The sequence below is a fragment of the Rhinolophus sinicus genome, linkage group LG05 (genome assembly GCF_036562045.2).
Source record: "Rhinolophus sinicus isolate RSC01 linkage group LG05, ASM3656204v1, whole genome shotgun sequence".
Lineage (NCBI taxonomy): Eukaryota > Metazoa > Chordata > Mammalia > Chiroptera > Rhinolophidae > Rhinolophus > Rhinolophus sinicus.
In genome coordinates, this window is record NC_133755.1 from 38,854,908 (window position 1) to 38,871,256 (window position 16,349).

Below are 16,349 nucleotides of genomic sequence, written 5' to 3' on the forward strand. Positions count from 1 at the left end.
AAATAATTTATCTTTTCCTTCAAAAATCTCTGCCATATATTCACTTTACATATTGTGCGAGCGCACACGCACACACACACACACAAAACCCTGGAAATCATTCAAGTGTCTAATAGGTGTAAATCATACATCAGAATACTATACAGTGTTTTTTTAAAAAACCTACTAGATCTACATTGTTAACATGAACATATCTTCAAAATAACGTTGAATGAAAAATGAAAGTTGCAGAATACATGTAAGAGTACGAGATCAACTGTGTAAAGTTTAAAAACACACACAAGACTACATATTATTCATGGATACATACATATGCAGAAAGGTATAAAAGCATGTACATAAATAATACACATCAACTTCAGAATAGTAGTTACCTATAGGGAAGATAGAGAATGGATAGAATGAGATGGGTACAAAGGGGGCTTTAACTCTATCCACAATGTTCAACATTACAAAAAGATCTGAAACAAATATGGCTATGTTAACATTGTTAAATCTGGTGGTATTACACAGACACTCATTATATTATTCTCTGTACTTTTCAATTTGAATCTGTCATATTAAAAATGAAAACATTCACAGAATAAAGAAAAAGGTTGAATCACTGCTGCTATTTCCAGGTTAAATAATATGGTATGCTAAAACACAACAGAGGTTTTCTTTTCCCAAACAAGACAACAAATATTAACAGAAAACATTACATGATCGACAATGTACACTTTTGTAAAGTATCCATTATTATGTTAAAATATACAACAAAGAATAGGATTTAAATGTTTCTACTTCAAAACGCTACCTTGGCTTGAGTCAAAGGATCTAATTTCACACCACAAACAGCCTTTCCTTGTTTTAAAGAGTACCCCTTTGAATTTTCTTGTATGCCATTTCCTTTAAACGAGAATAAAAAGCTTAGTGTACAGGGTATAGCAGAGACCTGGCTAACTGGTAAGTTAAATAAGACTAAAGAATACATTGTATTCTAATATAAACCAACAGTGGCTCAATTCAAAGATAATAAATTACTGCCAATACAAAAACTTTTACTTTTCAGTTTGCAACTTTTAACCTGCAAGGGAAATACATATGGTTTGTAATTTTGTGTACCAAACATGTTCATTCTTGTCAGGAAAGTTTTCCCATCTCTGTCAGATTAACACTTCCTTGATCACAGATGAAGTCTTTCAAATTAAAGATAAACAACTACTTGCCTGTTGTTTCTGATATGCAGTGTTTGGATTTATCTTTGATTCCAAGAGTAGTGATCCTAAAAGATAAAAAATAATATTTATAAGTTTCAATTTATAAAATCCTGAATAAAAAAAATCAGAGTCCACATTAAAAAAAAAAAAAAAGTGTTCTCTTCACTCAGCTAGACATCTGAAGTAATCAACTGTATTCCAATTCACATTTTTCTCTCCAGATCTGGGCTTTGTATTTAATTTAGAACATATCCTATCCCCACAAGCACTTAAAGGAAAAAAATCCATCTAAGATCAACATTCAGACCAAGAATATAAGGAGACTAGATGATCATTAAAGTTTTATTGAAATGAAAATTTTAAGGTCTAAATGACCACTTGAAGCCGAAGTCTTTTTAACAAAATTATTTTATTGCATTTCCAGTTCAACAAATAAAACAAATTACAAAGGATCACAAAGAGAAATTACAGCACTGCATTTATCCTTTTCTCCTTAAGAACAAAAGGAAGAACACCTCATGTAGAAATAAATGTTCATAACTATTTACAATAAAAAAGAAAGTGCAAGGGTACAAAATACGTCAAGAATAAATCTAAGGTTATTTTTCTATTAGCTGCACCTAATTGTTCAAATCGAGGCGTTCAGATTACGAGAAAGGTGTTTTAATTAAGTTTACATTCTGCTTTGGTGTCCTAACTTGTTTAGTTTCTAAAGTTTCCACAGCACCCCTACAAAGGCAGCCTGGAGGGATCTCAGACTGAAGATATATGCGCTTGTGCGCGCATGTATTGTGGCAACAGTCTGCAATAACCCCGGGCTTTAAAAGGTGCCTGTTGGTTTTCCTCAGCACCTGTCGACGGTGGCAACTGGGGCTCGTAGGTAAAATCGGTTCAGACAAAAAAGACACTCAGAAAGAAAAGTTTCACTAAACCTTCTGTACCAGACATATAATGGGTAAAAGAAAAAATAAGAAGGGGGAGGGTCGGCGCCCTAGGACGAGTGGAGATCACTTGTCTCTCATTACTTTTCTCCCTTCTCTCTCCCACTCTCCTCTCTTCAAAAGAGAAGAGACTGGAGAGGAAGGGGTCAAATCCTTAACAGGGGTAGTAGGCGGGGGAACGGAGAATCCGCGTCTGACTGAGGGTAAATTACGGACAAAGTAGTTTGTTTTCACCGTACAGAGGTGCAGGCACAAATCAATGCGCTGTCCCAAGAGGTGGTAGTAACAGTACCTGGCCTAGGGCCTAAACCCCATGGCTGTGCCCAAACTGGAGGCACTGTCCCCTATCCTACCGTTCCAATAACCTTACCGTCGGACTCTGCCCGAACCAGCAGCGACATCCCCTTGAGTTCCTCCACATAAGTGGAAGAGACGTGCCCGGTGCCTCGGTCGTCCCATTGCCGGTCTTCATTCAGGGTATAGACCTTCACTCGCCGCCGCGTATCCGACATCGTGGCTGTTCTCTCCACCGCTCCAGCCGCCGCCTCCTCGTTCACCTCGTCCGCACCCTTCACTCTTGAGAGACGGCGGCAGCGGCGGCTCCGGAGAGGCCCGAGTTCACCATGACTCCCAAGGTTCAGCCGTGGGAAGGGTCAACAAGAGCCACCGAGACCTGTCCGCGCGGAGTCCCGGTTACCGCTCACTTCACCCCCACACACACCCACCCTCCCCTCCCTTTGCCCCCCAGAGCTCGCTAGCCCTCCCGCCGCCGCCGCCGCCGCCGCCGCCGCGTTAACTACAGCACATCCGCCATCTTGTAACCCGATTCTCTCTGCCTTTCTCTTCCTCCTCCCGCAGGCTCGCACGGGCTGTCCTAGCAGGGGCTACGGCGGCCGATGAGCCCAACGCGCGGCACCTCCGCTGCTGCCTGCGCTTCCCGGGCCAGCCTTGTTCGGCGTTCTCGAGAGGCGGGGTGGGAGGGCCTAACTGTAACTTCCTCTCTCGGCCCCGCCTACTGGCGCGGGATCTCGGCTTCTGTGTGTGGTTCTCGCGAGCTCCCGGTCCCCTCCCCCGCCCTTTTGCCGCGAGATATTTCTGAGTGGGCAGAGAGAGTGTAGTTGTGGATTCTCCTCGTGCTGTTGCTGACTGCATCTGGAGTGCGGCAAGTCGTGGGACCCAGCTCCGAGGAAAAGCAAAGCAAACCTGGAAGGTACGCACCCTTGGACCGGGCTAACCCTGGGCAAAAAAAGGGATTCGCATTCCTACTGGAAGCTCATTCTGTTAGCCTGTGGGAACAAAATAGTTTAAACCTCTTTCTGTGAAGACAGAGGAACTTGGAGTATTTTAAGGTAACCCGAAATCCACTGAAACTCTTTGTGGAGTCTGTTACATTTAAGTGTCCCCTCAGGAAGTGTTCTGTGGGTCTCCAGATTGTAACGTCGTACAAAAAAGTGTATTGGACAATATCCCCTTTCCCGCCAAAGCGTTTCACTGTTACTGTTTTTTTTGGTAGTTGGCCATTGAAAAGCGTACTTCCCACTTCTTGAAAATACAGTGCCCTTCTTGTGTTTTTGTAACCTCGGAAAATAAGTCTTTAGATAAATTTAGGGAACTTGCGGGGAGTTACCTTCCTAATACATCTAAGAGCATTGTTTTGATAATTTTGGGTTTTCTCTCATTTTTGCGTTATCTATAGGGAGGTCTTCTGCGCAGAATAAACAAAGGAGGAATTCTTTCGGGATTCACGTTGTCAAACATCACAGTGTCAAACATTGCGCGGTGGATACAAGTCATGCACTGGGCAGTCGTTTATTTTAATCCCGGTTCTTAAAGCGTCTCAGTTTGTTAAGCCGCCAGTTCTTTACAACCCATTAGCGTGGAAGGTGAAAACCAGGCCAGAAGTACGCGTTGATTCTGCAGGGCATCTTGGGAGTTGTAGTCATTACTTAATTTGTGGTCTTGTCTAAACGTGCTTTTGTTTTGATCAGCTCTTCTGTGTGGACACCATTCAGCGGTCCACTAAAACGTGAGACAATGCCTTACACAGAGCAGACGCCTGATAAAAAAGATAAATTATAATTTCAAAATCTGGATACATAGGATTTTTTTTTTTTTTTCATTTAAAAAGGACCTCAGAAAATGTACTTGAATCAAGTAGTTATACATAAGAATTGGCTCATTAGTTGCTATGATTGATGTGGAAAAAATGCATTTTGAGCCCAGAGAAAATAACGTTTCTGTCTTGGGTCAAACAAAACTTGACACAGATAACTTTGAGCTTGATGTAAGAGGATCCCGAGTGGGAGTTTGGCTTGCAAAGGTGTTCAAGGCTGAAGGGACAGGGTGAAGGAACAAAATGATAATGTGCTACTGGCCTAAAAGAACATATATGTTATATATATGTTAAAGGAGTGAGAATTATAAAGACGTCACTTAAACATTATACATGATAAGAGGTTAATAGCCTACAAGGACATCTAACTGGACAAAATTGTCAAATAATGAGTCATTTTCCGAATCTATTCAGTCATTCAACAAGTATTTGTTGAGCATATACTACTCCTATGTGCTAGAAACTGTTCTATACAGTGCATAAAATAGAAAAAGTCCATCTTCTCATGGAGTTTACATTATAGCGTAGGAAAATAATAAAACAAATATATGCCAGGTACTGATAAACATTATGACCAAAAATAGAATAGCAAAAGGTTAGAGAATGAATTAGGGAAGGGTAATGGTGTTTATCAAGGAAGTCCACTGAGGGAACCAATCAGCCAAACATTTCCCCAGGGCAAGAGAGCCAGGAAGCTGGAAAAGCAAGTGCAAGGGCCTAGCATGCTGTAGCATGCTGAAGGAGGGAGAAGGATAGCAAGGAAACTAGTGTGACTGAAGTGGGGTGAAAAGGGGAAAATGGTGAGAAATAAGGTTGGGAGTGGGATATGGTGTTTTGAAGGGTCTTGGATTTTACTTTGGATGAGTTGCAAATCCATTGGAAAGTTTTGAATTGAGTGAAATGATCTGACTAGTATTTCAAAGCATCCCTCCCATTTTCCCTTCAGAATCTCTTTTCTGGTTTAGCTCCTGAGATGTGACTCAGAGAAATAAGGCAGCAGAGTTAAATCCCTAGGACTCATGTCTGCCCTTGCTAGATCCTCAGGCACACGTTCTTCTTTTTTTTTTTTCTTCCGCTAGGTCACAGGGATTCACTCTCATCTCTTCTGCAGGAGGCCCATCTAACATTTGTAGGAATTGACATTTACAAAGCTCAGGACAAGCATACAAATGGAAGACCATATGCTATAAGTCTAAATACTTGTAAGTTTTAAATCAAGCTAACAAACTGTTAAAAAATATGTATTTTCTTCTCCAACCTTTGGTATACTTTGACAAACATATTTTCATAATGACCTGGAAGCCAGATTCATATCTAGAATTCTTGACCTAGTCAGAACTTGTCTCCCTCTGGCCCCTAGTCTGACTTCCTTCTCCTCTCACACCTCAGCTCTGTCCTGCACTTTGACAGCCCTTATTTGCACGCATAGGATACCCCAACCTCTGTCCAAGCCCTGTCTACACTCCCTGAATATAGTCACGCCTTGGTTACTCTTCAGGACAGAACTTGGAAAGAGCACTGTGTAGACCTTGGAAGCAGGCTTGGCTTTTGGGGTGAGGAATTCCAGGATGCCCAGACCATGGTCTAAAAAGGGGAGAGTGGGTTCCAGGTGAACACACCCCTTGGTTTCATGAACTTATCACCTCCTGGGGAGAAGCATGGCTAGAGGGCCGGAGCAGGTCCCTCTAAAACAGGGCCTATGCTTACTTGGGTCTGAGGACAGTACTGCACTGCAGCAATGTGTTTTTCTCAGAAAAGTTGTTTTCTTCAGGCAGTCATCAAAATTCCACTCCAAGGATTCAGGACTTCAGAACCTGCGGGATGAAGTGCGTGTTTGTCACTGTGGGGACCACCAGCTTTGACGACCTCATTGCGTGTGTGTCAGCACACGACAGTCTGCAAATCTTCAAGAGCCTTGGTTACAACCAACTTGTCCTACAAATAGGCAGAGGAAAGGTGGTGCCTGAACCATTCAGTACTGAGTCATTTACTCTGGATGTTTACAGGTACAAGGACTCATTGAAAGAAGACCTTGAGAAAGCAGATCTTGTTATTAGTCACGCAGGTGCAGGAAGCTGTTTGGAGACTCTGGAAAAAAAAAAACCACTTGTAGTGGTTGTAAATGAAAAGTTGATGAACAATCATCAGCTGGAATTGGCAAAGCAGCTACACAAAGATGGGCATCTCTTCTACTGTACCTGCAGCACGCTTCTTGGGCTGTTACAGTCAGTGGACTTATCAACAGTGAAATGTTTTCCTCCTGGCCAGCCAGAAAAATTTTCTGCATTTTTGGATAAAGTTGTTGGATTACAAAAATAAACACTAAACTCTGAACAGTTGAAAAACAGCCCCTCCACCCCCCCCCACTCCCCTCAGATCTAACCTATGGAATGTGGTTAAATCAAATTAAATATGTATGTTTACAGAATAATATATATTAATAAACTCCTACATCTATAAGAATCTTAGAAAATTTTATGGTGTGAATATTAGCATTTGGGTCCAAATCATAATTGTAATTTAGTAAATTTATTAGATTTTGTTCCCTAATCTTAGTAAAATATATGTAGTGAGCATTGACAGCTTGTATCCTAGAATCCCAAATGGAATTGGAATCGTGAAAAAAATTAATTGAATTTTAAAACTTTGAGAAGAATCTCAAATGTAGTTATTTTGATGATTCTTAGAATAAGAAAAAGAAATAGTAACAAACTTGTAAAGAAATTTTGAGAGTCTATCTTTAGCTTCATAATCCAAGGAACCAAATTTTTAAAGAAGCAAAAAGGATGGATTATATTCTTTGAAATAAAAAGCTCAATAATTACCTAAAAAAGATTAATAAGATTAATGTGTATTTGGAGAAACTGTCATCCTAAAGAATAGAAGGGAGTGAATGTGTTCACTTTTTTCCTCTAAAATAGAAATAGACAGTGACAAAATAATCTTGCCTAATGTGAAAGCTTTACTGGTTTGAGAAGAGTAAAGCAAAAGGACTTAAGCCGATAGAACTTACTGTTATTTTTTAAGAACCTTCTCACAGTAGTACGGAAACATGTACTATAATAGGAATTTATAATTTATGTATTTATAAAATTAGTTTTACAAATAAATGATCCGATATGTATAATGGGCAAAAAAAAAATTCCACTCTAAGGATTGAGATATATATGTATTTTATATATAATTTACATATACAATTTGTATGTATTTCCATCTACCACCCTTTTTTAAAACACATAATGCAATAATATACATACTGTTGTACTAATGAACCCGTCTATTTAATCTATTTATGTATGTGTACCATTTCTAATAGTTTGCAATTTCAAACAATAAATGATTGTACAGAAGTTATATCGTGTATGCCAATATATTTGTAGATTACTAGAGCAGGTTTTTTAAACCTTGGCACCACTGCCATTTTGGGCTGGATAATACTTTGTTGTGAGGCCATTCTGTGCATTACAGGATGTTTAGCAGCATCCCTGCCATCTACCCGCAAGATGCCAGTAGTATTGTACCCCTCTCCTCCTGTTGTGAATACCAAAATTATCTCCCGTCATTGCGAAATGTCCTTTGAGCACTCATTACACTTTTAAAAAATTCTTGAGTATTTAAAAAAATGTATTGTTACTCTCTGTAAATTGGGTTCTGTTTCATTGACTTATGTCCTTGAAATGTGAGGCTTTCTATTTTCACCCTTCTCAATTCTGGTAGGTGTTTTTATGAAAAATTTTATGAAAGTTTTTGCTATATTTACTCATTTTTTTCCTTAACCTGATTAATCTTTAAGCCTTCCCATTTAAATGAACCATCATAACTGATAACCTATATTCTCTCTGCAGTGACATTCCTAGTTCTTTTCCCCTTTACAGACAATTCAGGGGTTGAAAATTGTTTAAATTCTTTTTCTTCACGTCCTACTCCTCAGTTGAACCCATTCTGGTTTCCATCAACCCCAGCCCTCACCAACAAGGCTCTTTATAAACTCACTAAAGACATCTATGTTGATAAAGCCAGTGGGCATTTTTCAACCCACTTTATTTGATTAAAATGACCACTGACCACTTCCTTCTTGAAACCCTTTATTGGCTCATTTCCTTGACATACACTCTTGCCTTTCATAGCTCTTTGATTATTGCTTCTTCATGTTGCTATTGCATTGTCTATCTAATCATTAAATACCAGGAGGTCCTCAAATACTTAGTCCTAGATTCTCTTCTTTTTACTCTAGACTCTTTCCCTAAGTGTTTTCAACTACATCCCTTGCTTCAATTATCACTTATACATAGATGATTCATGAATTTATATCTCCAGGCAAGATTTCCTTTCAGAGCTCCAGGCTACTACTCATATATCCAAATGCCTACAGGACACCTGGAATGGCTCAAAGGTATCTCAAGTTCAGCATGCCCCAAACTGAACTTTTTCTCTTCCTTTGTGTTTGGTTCTCTACCATGTTCTCTATTTCACTGAATAGAAAGTTATTCAAGTCAGCAACCTGGGAATCATCCTCGACCCTTTGTTGTTTTGTTTTAAACTTTTATTTATTGAGAACTTGACATAAACTAGGCATTATTTTAAGTGCGTTATACGTGTTTTTTTTTTTTTTTTTAAACTCACAGCCACCCATATCTAATCATCACCAAATTCTGTTGATGCACATAATTCCCTTCATTTCCAATAGCACCATCTTCCTAGTTACCATGATCTCTGTGCCTACGGCATGCCTATAGGGGAGCACATAAAAGTGTCTTGACATATCCCCAGTTGCACTGTGATTAGACTAACTTAGGTCACATGCCCACTCCTGAACCTGAGAGTTTTCTCATCTAGGGAATGTCAAGCATTGATTGGCTGAGGCAACAGGGCCCCATTGGAGGTGGGGCTGGGGTTCATCCCACTCCAATTCCATGGATGTTATACTATGTGATACAGGTAAAATAGATGTTTGGAAGACAACCAGAGCATCCATTTTCTATTCCTATTACACACTCTCAGAGCACCGTGCACCCCTCCATTGTAGCATTTGTGGTACTCATAGCTTTATATTTATTTGAATGATTTCTGATTGTCTCCATATCTAGATGAAAAATTTCCATGAATCCAGGGAACTGTTTTTTCTAACCATTGTATGTCCAATGCCTAGCATAGGGTGTGGAGCATAGCAAGTGCTCAGTAATTATTGAAAGAATGAAGTTTCCGTTAGAAGTTTAGTACTTAATGTGACATTCTCCTAGCAGGTAATTTAATAACTACCCTATCAGTTTAACAGATTAAATTATATCATTTAGGTTGTAACTTCCTCTGCTCTGCTAAGTTCATTACTACCCTTCCATCTGCTTGTCACATAACTGACGTTTGTTAAAATCTTGTCTGCTATTGTCTTTTGTTTGCCCTTTGAATGCTATACTTTTTTAAAAAAATAATTTTCAGAGAGATGGGATACTTATGTATGGTTAGTTTTCCATGTTTTAGTTTCCAAGGTAGTCTAACATGTTTTTATAGTTTTCAAATTTTTAGTTCTCTAATCCACTTGGGATTTTCTGTATACATGAAGTAGGATGCTAACTTAAATTTTTTCCTCCAAATGGAGAGTCAATTGTCAACACCATTTACAGATGAAATAATTTGAAGTACTATTTTAAAATATATTTTTTTAAAACTATTCTTTACTACATTCACACACACGTCTGGATTGAGTATGAATTCGCTTCTCTGTTTTCTTGTTTTATTTGGTCAACTCTAGTGTGACAGTTTCAATTGCTATAGTCTTATAATTTGTTTTGATATTTGGTTGGTGTAGAGGCCATATAAGTGCACCACTCAGATCTCCTTCAACAACCTACTTTGAGGAATGTAGTTGGCTGACACCTGCCATCTCCTTTGGATCCACCATTGCATTTGTACTGAAGCCATAAACACCTGGATCTGCTCCCAGCTAGTGACTGAGCACAGGGAATACTAAACTTGTCCCATTGTGTCAGAACTCCTCCAATGGACGACTTTGGCTTAGGGAACTTACCAGCCTAGATGAGACTTTCTTAGAACTACACTGTAGACTGAAGTTCTTTCCACCCCATATTTCCTTACCTCCCTCCTTTTAGAGGTCAAACTTGCACTGTGGTCTGCAGGCTTTCCCTGCCAATTCCTGAGTCTGCCTATTTTATCCTTCACAGACAGTTTGCCCAATCAATACCTTATACAACTAATCTCTTCTTGGCATCTGCTTCTCTGAGGAAAACTGACATAGGTGGTAGAGGGAGTGGTGTAAGAAATCAGGCAGTAACATGGGGTTTGGATCACAGTTTACTAAGTGCCTAGCACAGGGTGGCCACTTGACCACTAATTTCACCAGTGGTGACCTAGGAAAACATCCCAGAATAGGGGAATGCTATTGCCTGTACAACTAAAGATACAGGGGGAAACAATGCCTATAAGGATAGCAGAGCTGGCTAAATAAGTTGTACTACTGCCTTATAGAGGGATAATGAGAAGTTGAGGCCTTGTAACACAGTTAAAAGCTATGTGGAGGAGAAAAAAAACATCTGCAGATAACCATCTAAAAAACACTTTAAATTGTTGCAAAACAATTAGTTGCCAACAGGTATGCCAAAATAAATAGCCATCTTCTCCAGGAGTCAAAAGCTGCTGTGAACAGGCTTCAAAGAGCAGCCCAGCAGGGATTTTCTCAGTCCCTTGAGGTCCTGGCCAGGGTTAAAGCATCTGCCCCAAAGGTATCCAAGTCAGTGAGATCTTGATTATCCACTCTTACTCTCCAGCCCCCTTGATCAAGCACCCAAAAAATCCAATCCCAAGTGTACTCCTCTGGCTCTTACAACTACATGCTAGTTTATTATTTAAATTCATTTAGTAATCTGTTGTGTGGGAAGAAGTACAAATGAGAGGCCATGAGACTTCACAGGCAGGTAGAGGGGGACCTACCTTAGTTCCTGATGATTTGCGAGTCCTGGTTCTAGTCTACTGGGAGTGTGACTTGGCTTCTGTTGAAATAAATTCATGGCCCAGTGAAAAATTTCCCCCTTTGCTTTAGCTTAACTTAGTTTGGTTTCTATTCCTTGATACCCAGTTACATTCTCTTTTCCATTTTTACTGCCTATCTCCCTAGTCTCAACTCTTACGAGCCTGGAATTTTGTATAAGCCTGTTAAACTTTCACATAATCTAGGTATCTACCTTCTTGCAAGTAACCAAACATATTTCTTCCTGATTAAATGCTTTGAAAATATCACCTTGCACTGGCCATCTCCTCGTCTCATATTCTTTAATAAAATTTGCTTTCTAATTCTAGTGAAGAATAGGCACAAGATTAAGGAGTAAAAGACTATGTGAAATTGGTTTATAAAATGAAAAGGCTGCTTTATATTTTAACTTTTAATACCAAGTGAAAATGAAGTTGTTAGTCCCTTTGTCTGGAATTCTTTCCCAAATAGCTGCACATCTTATTCCACTTCATTCAGGTCTCTGCTCAAATGTTACCTACTCAGAGAAGCCATTCTGTATTACTTTATCTAAAATAATACCTTTTCTTTATCATTCTATCCCCTTACCCAGTTCTTTTTCTTTAAAGAACCCTGTAAGAAATGGGAACACCTATGGGAGAGGTCTTTCTGCAAGGGGTGGGGGTCGGGGGGGTGGAATATTACCTCTTACAAGGAGGTATGAGCCACTTGTGCAAGCCCTGAGGGTCCAGAGTGTCTACAGAGACCGAATCCTAAGGGGTACCCATCCTATGTTTCAAAACTTCAGGCTTTCCCAACCAAGGCTCTAATAACTGCATAGCTAACTTCCTAGGCTAAGCATTCAAATATCTTTAGATCTCTGTAACTGTCAACTCCTAAGTCTGTTTTTCCACTGTAGGAAATAAGGGCCTCTTTGTGAAACTTCTATCACTACCTGACATTTTGTATACATAGTAACTGTCAGTTTCCATTAACTAGAATGTGAGCACTGGAACTTATGTTTTCTTTACTGATGCATCCCCTGCATACATTCTAGTGCCTGGCTCACAATAAGTGCTGAATAAGTGAATGCTATGATTGGCTGAATTGAACTAAGAAAGATACTTATATTCATTCTACTATCTTAGATCCAAAAATTCAAGATATTCTATAAGGGAAGGAAAAAATGATTATATAAAAACTGGAAATTATGAGCAGGAGGTGTCAATAACAAAGAATATGAAGGAAAAAGTCTTATAAGTACCTATGTTACACTAACTACCACAGATGGGCACTCCATTTGATTTGAGTCACTATAGAGTTTTTAGAATGTAATAGCCCTACTAGAAAGTAGGGAAAACTACCAAGATTTGAGGGAAGACAAAAAGAAGAAAGATTCAGACATGAAGGCTCTTGGTTAAAGTGGAAGTAGGATCCTCTTGGTGGTCTGGGATAAGTTTGCTAAGCAGTATTGCTTTGTGGTACTATTGGTCTCTAGAGTTGAAGAACTAGCTTCATTTTTCCATACTATTAGCAGTTGGGAGTCCCTTTGAAAAAAATAGAAAACTTAAGAAAAACATAAATTATAATTTTGAAATTCTATCATTAAGGATTGTATCTTAAACAAGGCAAAGAGAATACAAATTTTTGTCACTATTGTAAAAATAGAACAATCAAATGTACAAAACATACTTTAAATTTAATCTTTCATTTTTCAATTAGTCTTCAATATTTCAGAAATTATATCAACATTGTCTAACATGTTACTTTACACACTATAGATATATAACCAATGTTTACTGACTTAAATACACACATTTTAAAAATCTTTGGCCATCTAAATTTTTAGTATTTTATGAAGTAGTTATCCCTGAGTCCTGAATTTACAAATATTACCAGATTTATAAAAGTTGCATATTCTAAGTTATGACTTCTATGAGCCATTTACTTTGTAGAATTATAATATAATAAATGATGGGACCTTACATCTATTACTAATTATATCAACAGCCTCTATATGACTTTTTTATTAACTGAAAATCATGATTCCTTTATCCTATATACCAAGACTATCTATACATAATCAAAATTATTACTGATTATTTTGATTAGTAAATCACTTTCCTATATATTCTAAATATTTTCTAAATTTGAAAAAAACATACTACCTCATTCTATTTAGGATCTTATTATATTTACTTCACTATGTTATGGTTTTGTGACCAATTTGAAAGGCAGGATATCATTAAAAACAGATCAAATTAGCGGCCTCAACTCCTTACAATATCTGGTAACTGTACTAAAGAAATAGGCACTGGTTTTGACTATGGCAAGTTCCAGTCTGAAATCATTTTAGATGAGTAAAGTTGGACAGAGGTGAGCCATAAGAGGACTAAGAGTAAATATGTAGGAAGTGATCCATTATAGTAGCAAATGTGATCTATTATTTCTAAGTTTATCAGATATTTCAAAATTATAGGAGAAAAGGGTAATAATCTTTCCTAAGATGTATAAATGACTTACTTTTAATAAATATTTGATTTATAATGGGAGAATATAGGTAACTCTTGAAATAAAAAAATGACACAAGTAAAATAAGCATTTTATATTTATAGTACATATAAATCTATACATTAGAAGATACTACTGAAATTTTGCTCTATAGGTATCATTCTAGAATTGTCTTTAAAAAATATATATCACCGGGAAGAATTAGATGATGACTGTGAAACAGATTCTCCCATTACAATACTGCTTTTGTCATTCAGAGTTTTGACAACAGTTGTAGCTGGAGACTGGAGCACTTTGCGAGAAAGCCTCATTCTTCCATCAGCTGGATCACGTCCAAAGTATTTCACCTATATTAAAGAAACAAATTTACTTCTAAAGTTACCGTACATTGATTGATATCCAAATTAAAAGATGTTTAAATTTACATGCTCCAAATAAGGCAATCATTAATGTTTTTACTTGTTCATGAAAGCATAGTTCAATGCTAAGTGAAGGTATATGCTAATATATATAATTTGGTTAAGCAGTGATTATAAAAAAGGAAAAGCGATAGGAGCATTTAGTTGCCTAATTATAATCTGTTAGACTCATCTGTGCCTTCTTATTCTCTCCAGGCCAGGTCCCAGAAGAACAGTCAAAGCCATGGTGAATGATTCTAGACAAGGGTTTTCTGAGCCTAATTGTGCTACAAACTATGGGATTATGCGTAGGTCACCAGGCTACCGCTCAAAGGACTATCACACTGGAGGTTATTTGGCTTCACCTTAAATAGTGAAAGTTAGGGGGAAATGGAACGGTTTTTAAGTCTCTTCTGATGTAAACAAACAAACAAACAAACAAACACCATCACAGAGATATTATGTCTTAGTTCTCATCTTTCCCTAGGGGTTATTTGAACAGGGACTACAGTTTGGGAAGAAACTAGAAGCCTTACTCAGGTCATGGGTATTAGGCATAACTGGACAGAATGTGGTGTTTCCAGAACACCCAGGCCAGCAGTAATTCTTTTATCCACCCATAAGGGACTATAAAAAATGTCAAATTCATTATCAGAATTCTAGAACTAAACAACATAGCTTTCATCAAACTCAAAAAACTTTAGCTTCAAGCCGTATAGACACAATTAAAGTCTCAACTCCTCAAATATGACATTCAAGGCCTTCAACAGTTACATGTATCAGGACTCTCATGTCCTGTCTCCAAATCACTGACTCTGCATAGCCATCACTGACCTGCTCAAGTATTTTTAAAAGCTCTAAAGGATCGGATTACTGTTCTAACTGTAAACTCCTTGAGGAAAAGAATTGTGTCTTAAACCCTTAATGAATCTGTTTACGCAACCCTAAGGTTACAAAAGAAGCACACTATATAAATAATACAAATCACAGATGCTGATTTGATTCTTTCAGCTTACTTTTTGAAACAAACAATTGAAACTTCAAGTACAATTTACAGCTCTAAGGCTAAAAGCTTGAATACAAGTACCTGAATTTCTTGGCCAACTTCTAATCCTAGGGCAGTGGGATGTTTAATCTGAAAGAAAATGTTAACCTATTAGTTGTCATGCATAATTAATAGCTATGGTAGTATACATTTTTCCCCCCCGATGAATAATAGCTTTATTGGTTTTTCTGATTATAAAATCTTAATTATAAAGATTTAAAATAATACAGAAGTATTCAGATGATAATAAAAATCATTCAAAACCCTCTACTTGTAAATAAACTACTGCTAACAATCCAATGAGTATCTCTTCAAATGTTTCCCTACTTATAGTATGTGTATTGGATTTGTAAAACTCGACCTTACTGAGCTTGTTTCATTCAATAATAGGTTGAGGACATCTTTCATACCATTAAATGGAACATTACACTTGAGCATTCAAATGACATAATTTGTATAACCAATCTCCTAAAAATGGTCATTTAATTTGTTTTAAATTCCGGTGTTGCAAATGTTAATAATTGGCAAATATAGGTGAAAGGTATATGGTGAACACCCATATTTTCCAAAATAAATAGTTGAAGAAAAATAAACTGCAGTGTTGCAATGATTATGTATTCATCTACTCTAACTATCCTCTATACGTGGAACTCCTAGGTCCAAAGGTACTCATATACATTTACCAAATACTTTCCGAAAAGTTTGTCACAATTTAATTCCTATCAACAATATATGAGAATGTCCATTTATTCTCCACATTCTTACCACATTGGGAATTTTCAACTATCCGAAAGTTGAAAAATGGTAGCTTTGTTTTATTTGCATTTAAAAAAATTGCTGTAGATATTGAATATCTTGGTAGGCTTAATTTAAAACTAAAAACCGGTTTGTCCATGTTCTTTGCTTATTTTCCTATTGGTAGTTATCTTTCTTTGTATATGAAGCCTCTGCCATATGTTATAAGCATTTTTTCCCTAACTTGCTATTTGTCTTTCAACTTTATTGTAATGTTGCCATATAATTTTAAAAATTATGAGGTCAAATTTTATCTATTTACCTTTTTGGATTTGACATCATGTTGAGAAATATTTACCCAGTCCCAAGATTATTAAAGTACACATTTTCTTCTAGTGTCCTCCCTCAGCACACCCTAGGCCCAAATTTTATTTTTTTTCTTTCAC

At 37.6% G+C, this 16,349-nt stretch overlaps 3 protein-coding genes across 9 annotated transcripts in view; 1 reads left to right on the forward strand and 2 right to left on the reverse strand.

The window, feature by feature from the left end:
* PPP4R3B (protein phosphatase 4 regulatory subunit 3B) overlaps positions 1-3,031 on the reverse strand; it is a 55,812-nt gene extending 52,781 nt beyond the window's left edge. For all 3 annotated transcript variants that reach the window (XM_019719723.2, XM_019719717.2, XM_019719728.2), the window contains exons 1-2: positions 2,511-3,031; positions 1,209-1,264 (exon numbers count right to left, since the gene is read on the reverse strand). In XM_019719723.2, the coding sequence (XP_019575282.2) occupies positions 1,209-1,264; positions 2,511-2,652 (198 nt within the window). In that variant the 5' untranslated portion in view covers positions 2,653-3,031. The remainder of the gene's footprint in view (positions 1-1,208; positions 1,265-2,510) is intronic.
* Positions 3,032-3,211: 180 nt separating this feature from the next.
* Positions 3,212-6,706, forward strand: LOC109439458 (UDP-N-acetylglucosamine transferase subunit ALG13). Of its 4 annotated transcripts, none has more exons than XM_019719782.2 (3): positions 3,212-3,350; positions 5,333-5,455; positions 6,025-6,706. In XM_019719782.2, the coding sequence occupies exon 3, from the start codon at positions 6,075-6,077 to the stop codon at positions 6,570-6,572; it is 498 nt and encodes a 165-aa protein (XP_019575341.2). In that variant the 5' UTR covers positions 3,212-3,350; positions 5,333-5,455; positions 6,025-6,074; the 3' UTR covers positions 6,573-6,706. The 4 variants fall into 4 exon arrangements, with proteins under 4 accessions (XP_019575341.2, XP_019575348.2, XP_019575333.2 ...); XM_019719789.2 differs by having other exon boundaries at positions 6,029-6,706; XM_019719774.2 differs by lacking the exon at positions 5,333-5,455 and having other exon boundaries at positions 3,213-3,350.
* Positions 6,707-13,804: 7,098 nt separating this feature from the next.
* PNPT1 (polyribonucleotide nucleotidyltransferase 1) overlaps positions 13,805-16,349 on the reverse strand; it is a 41,055-nt gene continuing 38,510 nt past the window's right edge. For both annotated transcript variants that reach the window (XM_019719732.2, XM_019719742.2), the window contains exons 27-28: positions 15,211-15,258; positions 13,805-14,072 (exon numbers count right to left, since the gene is read on the reverse strand). In XM_019719732.2, coding sequence (XP_019575291.2) covers positions 13,914-14,072; positions 15,211-15,258 — 207 coding nt within the window. In that variant the 3' untranslated portion in view covers positions 13,805-13,913. The remainder of the gene's footprint in view (positions 14,073-15,210; positions 15,259-16,349) is intronic.

Coding starts and splice junctions, on each gene's coding strand:
- LOC109439458 (XM_019719782.2), top strand. CDS start 6,075: ATGAAGTGCGTGTTTGTCACTGTGGGGACCACCAGCTTTGACGACCTC.